At 44.6% G+C, this 10,422-nt stretch overlaps 2 protein-coding genes across 2 annotated transcripts; both read left to right on the forward strand.

Moving 5' to 3' along the window:
* The first annotated feature begins 1,266 nt into the window (after nucleotides 1-1,266).
* Nucleotides 1,267-3,362, forward strand: LOC119324476 (protein CHLORORESPIRATORY REDUCTION 6, chloroplastic-like). Its single transcript, XM_037598270.1, has 4 exons — nucleotides 1,267-1,574; nucleotides 2,254-2,388; nucleotides 2,477-2,685; nucleotides 2,841-3,362. The coding sequence occupies exons 1-4, from the start codon at nucleotides 1,346-1,348 to the stop codon at nucleotides 3,045-3,047; spliced, it is 780 nt and encodes a 259-aa protein (XP_037454167.1). The 5' UTR covers nucleotides 1,267-1,345; the 3' UTR covers nucleotides 3,048-3,362.
* Nucleotides 3,363-4,324: 962 nt separating this feature from the next.
* On the forward strand, nucleotides 4,325-9,698 carry LOC119320195 (glutamate receptor 3.1-like). The gene is made up of 7 exons (XM_037594303.1): nucleotides 4,325-4,453; nucleotides 5,549-5,886; nucleotides 5,980-7,328; nucleotides 7,403-7,680; nucleotides 8,141-8,172; nucleotides 8,274-8,680; nucleotides 8,903-9,698. The coding sequence occupies exons 2-7, from the start codon at nucleotides 5,622-5,624 to the stop codon at nucleotides 9,350-9,352; spliced, it is 2,781 nt and encodes a 926-aa protein (XP_037450200.1). The 5' UTR covers nucleotides 4,325-4,453; nucleotides 5,549-5,621; the 3' UTR covers nucleotides 9,353-9,698.
* Nucleotides 9,699-10,422: the final 724 nt, after the last annotated feature.

Raw genomic sequence — 10,422 nt, forward strand, 5'->3', positions numbered from 1 at the left:
TCCAGGCGGGCCTTTCAAGCACATGTGTGGCCTCAGACAAGGGGATCCCCTCTCCCCGATGTTGTTCATTTTGGCTATGGAACCACTGCAAAGACTTCTTGATTTCACGGCTAAAAATGGGGTGTTGTCCAAATTGGTTCCGCAGGCTTCTAGGCTCAGGACTAGCTTGTATGCTGATGATGCCGCTCTCTCCCTGAACCCCATTAGAGGTGAGGTCGCGGCTGCCAGGACCATTTTGGACACCTTTGGCGAGGCCTCCAGGCTGAAGATCAACGCGCAAAAATGAATTGCTTTCCCTATCAGATGCGAGGATCTCGATTTGCAGAACATCACCCGAGACTTGGGTGGAACCACGGGTAACCTCCCCTGCAGATATCTGGGTTTGCCATTAAGTCTTTGGAAGCGTAAATGGGTTGAGTTGTTGCCTCTTATTGATGGCATGGCGGGAATGCTAAAAGGTTGGAAAGGAAAACTTCTGGCAAGACCTGGGTGGCTTGCTCTTGTGAACTCTGTCCTGACTTCTATGGCAACCTTCTTCCTCATCTGCTTTGCCGCCAACAAACGGGTGATCAAGAGAATGGATAAGATCCGAAGGAACTTCCCGTGGAGTGATGAAGAGGAATGCAAAATCATGGTGGTCTCGAGATTAAGGACATTGAGCTTTTCAGTCGAGCTCTACGGCTGCGTTGGGCATGGTTTGAATGGAGCAACGACCCGAGACCTTGGCAAGGTATCCCTATTCCTTGTGATAAAACCGACCGACGACTTTTCTCGGCTTGCACGGAAATCACTCTTGGGGACGGGCAGCGGGCTAGGTTTTTGGAAAGATCGCTGGTTACAGGGCATGGTACGTGCAAATATGGCCCCTGGTCTTTTTGCTCTTGCTCGAAGGAAAAACCTCTCTGTCAAGGATGCCCTTGTACGGGAATCGCTGGATATTTTTTTTCTCTCTTTTGAGTTCTCATAAAAACATCTAAAATATTTTTTGTGGAGAGGTGTATATTAATTTTGCGCTACTACTCCCTCTGTTCAAAAATACTCCCTCCGTCCTAAAATATAAAAACGTTTTTTAACACTACACTAGCGTCAAAAACATTCTTATATTTTGGGACAGAGGGAGTACTTGTCGCAGATTATAAGGGAGATGCTCTTATCCTGTTCGATCGAGATGAGAAGAATGGAGATTTTCCCGCTCCTTGTCGCGTAGCGCGTGCAGCCCGCCTTTTAGCCCCTGCGAAAAATAAAAGTCAGGATAAACGGATAATAAGATAGACCCACGGCCAGGGGGGCCGCTCGCCGGAGGCTGTTGCTCCTCCACGACGCCAGCGGCTACCTACTTACCTCCATGGCCGCCGGCGCCGCGGCCGCCGTACACCACCACCACCCTATCGTGGCTTCGCTCCGCTCTGCTTCGAGGCGGCTCAGCAGCAGCACCGGCGCCAGCAGCTCGCCGCCCCATCCTGCGGCCTTCCTCTGCTGCTCCGGTCCCAAGACGCCGAGCGTCCAGCTCCAGGCTCCCCGCGTCGCGTTCAACCCCTCCGGCAACTTCGACCTCTCCCTCTCCGACCAAGACGGTGAGCTCTACCAACATTAGCATTAGCAGCCACTTCACTGAAACCCAATTAAAATACCACTCCAAACTCTCCCTGGGACGATTAGTTTCACGGCGCAACATTAACAGACGGCATTATCTTCTTCTTTTTGAGCGAAACATATGACCAGATCTCAACATATGACACTATCGGAACCATGATTTTGGTTCCTGTCCTCAGTTTATTTGTGCAAAGTCGTTGTGGCAGTTGATTTTGGTATTCAGTAGTGCTGGAGAGGTACAGCATAGCATACACCAATTCTGCATTGGTCAAGGCCTACAATTTCGCCACCCACACACAACTGGTTTTATTTTCCAACCAACATGATGATGTTAAGTGACAGGGAATGTGCCCTGGAAATGCTCAAGTACCTACAAACTGCCTCTCATGTATGGCGCCCTGTTAGGCCCTGTTCAGCTGCTCTAATACCTTCTTCAAGGGTGAAGGATTCGATTGTCATATGTCAGTCAGATTATAAAGTCCTCACATAATAGTGTGTGTTTTTTTAGAAAAGGAGGATGACCCCCGGCCTCTGCATCTGGGCGATGCATACGGCCACTAAACATATAGTGTGTGCGTGGCGTGGAATTTGTATCGTTGTTTTCCTTGAGTGAGCTCATATATTTTGCTTGCAATTGATATCCTTTCACGGCTTTCTTAGATGCACCACAAGTTGAGCCTCCTCCACCACCTACGGAAGGGCGCATCGAGATCGTTATCAACAAGGACATCATCCGAACACTTGACCTATCGCCCGTCCAAGAAGCCCTCGGCAACCTGAATTCCTTAACGACAGGTAGTCCTCGGACATACCACGAACGTCATGTGACTGCATTTTGCATCGGGAGGCTTTAACTGACCAGAATCTTATGCACATTATTCAGCTCAATCAAGAAATCTGTTGGACCGAACCGTTGGTTTCACAATAAACTACGAGAGAGAGGATCCATACGACACGAGGGAACTGTCGGAGTTTCCAGATGTAAGGCTATGGTTTGTGAGGCTTGACGCTTCCTACCCCTGGTTTCCGGCGGTGCTTGACTGGAGAGCCGGTGAGCTCGCCAGGTACGCTGCAATGCTGGTCCCTCACCAGGTAACCATAGAAACCATTTATCTGAAATCAGCACGTGTGTCCATAAAAAAAAGTGAAATCAGCACGTGTGGTCTCACCCTACAAAAGTGCAGACATATATACACTTTCGTATCGTCGTGTTCAAAGTTAATGAAATTTATGAACTACTACCGCAGATGAGTATGCGTCATGGCGTGGTCTTCAACCCGGAGGCATTGGAGCTGTTTGGGATGAAGAAAGTTTTCCTCGTCTACTCGTGGCTGAAGCAGCAGAACCATGCCAAGCCCAGGTTGAAGACGGGCGACATGGCCAAGATGCTTGGTTTCGGCATTGGGGATGAGTTGTTTGATTTGATCGAGAAGTATCCTATTGGTGAACTCTAGATCTTCATGCTGAAACAGTTGGTGAAGAGTAGATATCATCCAGTTACTTACAGGTGCTATACATAGTGTATACCTGCCGTTCTTGCATACAGGACATCAATGAATCAGGATGTATAAGAAGGTAGTCACGCAAGGGATAATATTTTGAGCGTAAAGCCTAGAGAATTTTCCCGGGCAATGCAGCATCAGATGCTAATCACACGCGGGTTATAGCCCTTTTTGTCTTTTATGAAATGCGCTTTTTTAAAAGGGCGCGAAATCACCATTAAGGAAAAGCAGAAACAACCAAAGCATCATTTGGTCTTACAGCAAAAAGGATTTGTTCTGTGCATGGAGTGAATGTGATGAAACACTAGCTGCAGGGCTGGATGCAAATGCCTAGCTTGTAAGGCCGACTAAGAATAAGGCTGAATGCACATATATATATTCTGCCTTCAAATGTATGGACTTAATTTTCCCTTTTGAGGATTGAAATGCATGAACTTCACATGAAGCCTCACCTTTTGTAATCTTTCTCAGTAAATACAGTTGCTTGATTAATCATGGCTCCGTGTGTTAGCTCGTGACACAAGTTTGATTGATTTCAGTTCCTAATGCCAGCTGAACTAACAAGCCAAGGATTGACTTGGATCATTTGACATTTTTTTTAATTTTTTTTTGCCCGCGGGCATGCTAATCGGCATCTCACCCTGCATAATATAAAGATCATCGGAATCGGATCTAATACCTTTCTTTGCCCGGTCACACACTCTAGCTAGGGTTCTTCTACGCAGGTTGTTTGCATAGTTTTCCTTTTTTTTTTGAGAAACAACATTGCACGCACACGGTCACACCACCACACACACACACACTCAAACAAATGCCTACTGAAGGCCCGACCGAAGTTGTGGAGTTTAAAATTGATGGAATCGCCACATGTGTCTAGTGTAGGGTCAAAAACGCTCTTATATTATGAGACAGAGGGAGTAGTATTTATTTATGAGTTACTATATGACTAAATGATATGAAAAACAAATCTTAAGGATTTTTCAGACCACATTTAACAAGAGATGTTCCATTCGGTTCAAGCATTTTAACAGGAGTAATTTGTTTTTTTGTTTATCTTTGTGGTGCAATCGACTTGGGTCAACTTAAGTAATCCTATGACAGTCAAATATTCGGGGTGGGCCCCGCCTGTCATCGTGCAATGTTACCATCGCCGTCTCCGTCTCCCTCTTTCTCCCGTCATACCTCCGCTATAAATACCACCCACTTAGAATAATGAGCTCGACCGCCGACAGAAGCAGCTCGCGGTCTGCTCTTAGTCTACTCCTCGTCGTCGTCGTCGACCGGCGCCGCGGCAGCAGCAGCAGCCAGCGTCCGACGGGAGGCCGACATTTCCTCTTCGCGGGGCCCGAATCCAATCCGTAAGTCGTCGAAATCTGTACTTGCTCTCGAATCCCCACCCATCTCCTACAGTCCTACAGTACTTCCCTGCTGCGGTGCTGCCAGTGCCCGCCGCCAGTCGTCGCCGTTCCCGCCGTTTCTTGGGGTCTCATTGAGGAATCCGAGGGAGAGCCGCGTGCCGGTTGTGGATTGATCCCCCGGTAATGGAGGCTGTGTAGTGTGTGCTGATGTTGCCGCTGGGCCTACTCTTGCATGCCCGTCCTCTAGGTGTTCGATGGATTGTGCGCAGGGTGTCGGTCCGGCTGGTCTCGTTTCAGTCCTTCCACGTTTCGGTCCGATCACCGTCAGTTGCTGAAAATGCCCACGAAACGCATAATAATACTGATTTCCTGTTGATGCATACTTCTCCGGACTCCGGCTGCTTCTCTAGTTGGCATTCATGCTTCCTTTCATAGACTTTCTGGCTGTAGCTTGGTTGTCATAATCCTGTCGCAGCTTCTCTCTGGTTAGAAAATTGTGCTCAGGCTGTTTGGTTGATTGCCGTTCCCAGGCATTGTGTCCTCTTGCAGGAAGCACCCCATCTTAAGCATCGTATATATAGTTCTATGTTCTGTTATGTTCGTTTTTCCTTTTGCTGTCTGATTGACAATTTGTCACCTGCGGCTTTTGTTCTCTCTCTGCATAGCAAAAGTGTGCGCAAACTGGAATCTGTTGAGAGTAGTATGGCCACGCCAAATGCTTTGGCTTTTACTTAAGGACCACATTGCTTCTCGACTTTCTTGGATGCTTGCCTTGCCAGCCGAACCTTGGATCTATATCTTCCCAGTAGTAGTATAAATGGGGCGCATACCAGAATTGACATTTCCTTCATCGCTTCAATCGGATCTAGCTATGTCGCAAAGTTTCTTTTCTTTGCAATATTCAATCCATTTTTTTTATTACTGCAATTGCTTCCTTAAATTGTCATTTGCCTTTTTGTGTCCTTTTCCTTTCAACGTTTTGACCGAGCCTTTCAAATGTTGGTAGTCTTTCACATGGAATATGTTACTTTAGGGAATACAAGACGTATGCATTGGTATGACGGTAACATCTGTTATATGGTCCTTTTTTTACAGGGGTTTTTCAGCACATAATAAGTTGCTAACATGCAGACAAGCGGCCATTAGCCTTTGAACCATTTGGGGCACAATGGAGATAGCTTTTCTCACATTGTTGGTTCTCTCTCTGCTCCTGTTCCCTAGTGGCATCTGCAAGAGTTTAGCTGCAGGGCCTCCAGTTGTGAATATTGGCTCTATTCTTCAATTTAACTCCACCACTGGAGGTGTTGCGGAGGTTGCCATCCGTGCAGCCTTGGAAGATATCAACTCTGATCCAACAGTTCTAAATGGAACTACACTAAAGGTTAAAATAAAGGATACAAATTGCTTTGATGGTTTCCTTGGCATGGTTCAAGGTAGGCTAGCTTTAACGTCACTCATTCATCGCATCATTAAAATAATTTTTGGTTCATGGAGTTATGAAAATGACACCGTATTCCTTGTATCAGGTTTGCAGTTCATGGAGACTGATGTTATTGCAATCGTTGGCCCCCAGTGCTCCACAATTTCTCATATCATTTCATATGCAGCAAATGAGCTCCGAGTCCCTTTGATGTCCTTTGCTTCTGATGCAACTCTTTCAACTATACAGTTCCCATTCTTTGTCAGAACTGGCTCCAGTGATCTCTATCAAATGGCGGCTGTGGCAGCACTTGTTGACTATAACCACTGGAAGATAGTGACTGCCATATACATTGATAATGATTATGGTAGAAATGGAATTATTGCTTTGGATGATGCACTCACTGCAAAGCGTTGCAAAATCTCCTACAAGGTGAGTTTTCCTTCCAATGCTAAAAGGAGTGAGCTCATAAATTTGTTGGTTGGTGTCAGTTACATGGAGTCTCGCGTTATCATTCTCCACACTGGAGCTGAACATGGACTCAAGTTTTTCTCCATGGCAAATCAACTGAACATGATGGGCAACGGCTATGTGTGGATTGCAACTGACTGGCTGTCTGCATATCTTGATGCTAATTCATCAGTTCCTGCTGACATTATATCTGGCATGCAAGGTGTTCTTACTTTACGGCCACATATCCCCAACTCAAAGATGAAGAGTAATTTGATCTCCAAGTGGAGCAGGCAAAGTCATAAGTACAACCATAGTGATCTTCGTGTAAATACTTATGGTTTTTATGTTTATGATAGTGTCTGGGCACTAGCTCGGGCTCTTGATGCCTTCTTTGGTGATGGTGGTAGGATTTCCTTTTCAAATGACTCAAAGTTGCACCATGAAGCTGGGGAAACTCTTCACCTTGAAGCAATGAGCATTTTTGACATGGGAAATAAATTATTGGAGAATATCAGAAAGGTAAACTTCACTGGGGCATCTGGGAAAGTGCAATTCGATGCTTCAGGTGACCTCATTCATCCTGCATATGACATTATAAACCTCATCGGAAATGGCATGCGGACCGTTGGTTTTTGGTCAAATTATTCTGGCTTGTTGTCGACCATCTCTCCAGAGGCTCTATATTCAAAGCCTCCTAATACTTCTCTAGCCAATCAGAATCTCTATGATGTTATTTGGCCCGGGGAGACTGCACAGAGGCCTCGAGGGTGGGTTTTCCCTTCTAATGCCAAGGAGTTAAAAATTGGTGTTCCCAACAGATTTAGCTTCAAAGAGTTCGTCACGGAAGACAATGCTACTGGGTCAATTAATGGTTATTGCATCGATGTCTTTACTCAGGCATTGTCCTTGCTTCCTTATCCTGTTAGCTACAAGCTCATACCTTTTGGGAGTGGTACTGAAAATCCTAGTTATGACAAACTCATACAGATGGTTGAATCAAATGTAAGTATGAACGCCACTTTTCTTCTCCTAACCATTTATCATACTGTACTGACCAGGGGCATCTTATCCTGCAGGAGTTTGATGCAGCTATAGGGGATATTGCAATTACAATGAGCCGGACAGTAGCTATAGATTTCACCCAGCCATTCATTGAAACAGGCTTGGTTATCTTGGCTCCAGTTAAAAAGCATATAAAAACATCCTGGGCATTCTTGCAGCCATTTACTTTGGAGATGTGGTGTGTTACAGGGTTGTTCTTTCTTATTGTGGGTGTGGTTGTTTGGGTTCTTGAACATCGAATCAATGAGGATTTCCGGGGTCCACCAAGTCAACAAATAATAACTATTTTCTGGTAAGAAGCTGATGTGCACCTTTTGTATCGTCTTCCTGTATGTCAGTTCTGTTTTCGTAGAAATGTGAAGGTGCATACAGACAAACCTTAGAACAGATGCCTGTTAACATACCACGTGAACTACTCCCTCCGTCCGGAAATACTTGTCGGAGAAATGGATCTATCTAGACATATGTTAGTTCTAGATACATCCATTTTTATCGATTTCTTCGACAAGTAATTCCGAACGGAGGGAGTATTATCTTGTGGTGGGATGTATATATGCACAGTATGAACCAAGAACTCTACCTATAGACCTGTGTTGCTAAGTGGGTCCTACTTAGCTATATATTCGCTTAATGATATTATAATGATTTTCTTCTGTCTTTGCACTTCGCCACATGTATCGCCAAATGCTCTTATAGGCGTGATTTCTTGCTCTCAAATGTGTGATTATAATCTCAATTTTGATTGCCTGTAGGTTCAGCTTTTCGACTCTGTTCTTCTCCCACAGTGAGTAAACTAACCTTCTCTATTATGTGTTTGTTGTTTTTGCTATAATTACTATTTTTTTCTGGCGCACGACTCACGATTTCATCTGTATCTGCTTGCAGGAGAAGATATTAGGAGTACCTTAGGGCGTGGTGTCCTGATCATATGGCTATTTGTTGTTTTGATCATTGTATCCAGCTATACCGCGAGTCTTACTTCCATCCTGACCGTGCAACAACTTGATACTTCTATAAAAGGAATCGATGACCTGAAAAGTAGTGATGATCCTGTTGGTTTTCAAGTTGGTTCGTTTGCACAAGACTACATGGTTAATGAACTGAACATCTCACGGTCAAGGCTACGAGCTCTTGGTTCCCCACAAGAATACGCTGATGCCCTGCAGCTAGGCCCTAAGAAAGGAGGTGTTATGGCTATTGTCGACGAGCGCCCCTATGTTGAGCTGTTTTTGTCAACTTACTGCAAGATTGCTGTAGCTGGCTCAGATTTCACCAGCAGAGGATGGGGCTTTGTAAGTACATTTAAACTATATTCTTTAATACAGGTTAGAATATGAGAACACCATATTTTGGTGTTAAAATCCTGGAATAGCAGCTTTAATTTTGAATAGTCGTGTGTACTCTCTAGTATTATGCAACTTTCCTTGCACTTGTTTGCGGGTGCAATTCTAAAATCTACATCTACTTTGTTTCACAAATCAAAATGTAGCACCTTACAAAGTTCATTCTACCAGGCATTTCCAAGGGACTCCCCTTTGCAAGTAGACCTGTCCACCGCAATCCTGTCATTGTCAGAGAATGGGGAGCTGCAGCGGATCCGTGACAAGTGGGTCAAGACAGGTGATTGCACAACTGACAACAGCGAGTTTGTTGACTCGGACCAGCTCCGTCTTGAGAGTTTCTTTGGCCTGTTCCTAATCTGTGGTGTGGCATGTGTCCTTGCGCTGCTCATCTATTTTGGTATCATGCTACGCAAATACCTGAAACATCATCCGAGGAGGAGCCTCAGAAGATTCATCTCGTTCGTCCATAGCAAGGAGCCACCAAAGAACATGGAGAGGCGATCCATGAGCCTGCTTAGAAGCTCGACACCAACAACGCCAATGAGCAGCCTTACTGCCCTTGACATAGAAAGGCCGGCCAGGCCAGTTAGAAATGACAGTGCTATTGACATGGAAAGCTAGTTCATCTGTACAAAGCTAGTGCATGGTATTTGGCAAGTCAGGTGGTCAACTGTTCTGTGTGAAACAACACTGGGGTCAACTAACCTATGTATAGAGGGGGTTCAAATTTACTTCTTAAGTACTAAAGTTTAAGAAATAAGAGAAGGAAGGATCAGTCTTTTCTTTTCATGACTGTATTTTGGGGGATATTGTGCTGCTTCAGACTTGATTGAGCGTAGTGTGGAAGTCAGTAGGATCGTGTGGACTGAGTCTGCAGGCTGCAGCTAGTACTGCTTGCCATGTGGCGGTGCCTGTAGAGTGTCTCTAGAAATGTAGTACTAAACTTTGATGTTCATTCATAAACTAGTTAAGATGGAGCTGCACAAAAAATGAGTTACTGTACCCTTTTTTTTTTTTGCTCTGTGTTGTCTGAGTTTTATTCAGGGCAACTTTGAAGCTTATCTTAGGGTAGTCGCCAGGAAAATGTGTTAGCACCTTCCACAGCTCTAAAGAAGATAATGAAAGAGAACATGGGAAGAAATAATCATAATCTTACCAGGAAAGTGAAGAAAAAGGCGGACACTGTATTTTTGTTTTCTAACTCTCTGCCTACACAAAATTATTTATGGATTAGCTCCAATTGATGACTGCATCGATCCCAAGCTAGCTACTTGTTTCTCTCAAGTCATAAGGAACAGCAAGGCACTGGTCTCAGAAGAGGAATTTCCTGCAGGTTTGTAATTCATCAGTTTTGGTTCTTGCATGCACCTCTGAGAAATAAACTGCAGCTATCATAAAAAGATAATAATTCTCAGTAAATAATTCTTGCAGGGATGCTTGAGTGGTAGGCAGATAATAATTCTGCCAGGGATGCTGCAACTTCCTGGGAGCAAGTGATTAGTGATACAGTGTCCGCTTTTTTGATACTGGGTTTGCTTTTTTGATTTCTTCCAAATTAATAGTTATGCCTACATTGGGAGTGCCAACTCTGCTGTAACTTTTCTGTGAGGCATAACAACTGGATTCTTGTTGATATAGGGGAAAGCAGAAACTAATGTCGATGTCTTTTTATTTAATTTAGTCATAATGAT

This window comes from Triticum dicoccoides, chromosome 6B (genome assembly GCF_002162155.2).
Source record: "Triticum dicoccoides isolate Atlit2015 ecotype Zavitan chromosome 6B, WEW_v2.0, whole genome shotgun sequence".
NCBI lineage: Eukaryota > Viridiplantae > Streptophyta > Magnoliopsida > Poales > Poaceae > Triticum > Triticum dicoccoides.

Excerpts from the sequence above, each read along its gene's own strand:
- LOC119324476 (XM_037598270.1), top strand. The coding sequence starts at position 1,346 with ATGGCCGCCGGCGCCGCGGCCGCCGTACACCACCACCACCCTATCGTG. Across the intron at positions 2,389-2,476 it reads CCTGAATTCCTTAACGACAG|CTCAATCAAGAAATCTGTTG; the intron begins GTAGTCCTCGGA and ends CACATTATTCAG. Across the intron at positions 2,686-2,840 it reads CAATGCTGGTCCCTCACCAG|ATGAGTATGCGTCATGGCGT; the intron begins GTAACCATAGAA and ends CTACTACCGCAG.
- LOC119320195 (XM_037594303.1), top strand. The coding sequence starts at position 5,622 with ATGGAGATAGCTTTTCTCACATTGTTGGTTCTCTCTCTGCTCCTGTTC. Across the intron at positions 7,681-8,140 it reads CAAATAATAACTATTTTCTG|GTTCAGCTTTTCGACTCTGT; the intron begins GTAAGAAGCTGA and ends GATTGCCTGTAG. Across the intron at positions 8,681-8,902 it reads CCAGCAGAGGATGGGGCTTT|GCATTTCCAAGGGACTCCCC; the intron begins GTAAGTACATTT and ends TCATTCTACCAG.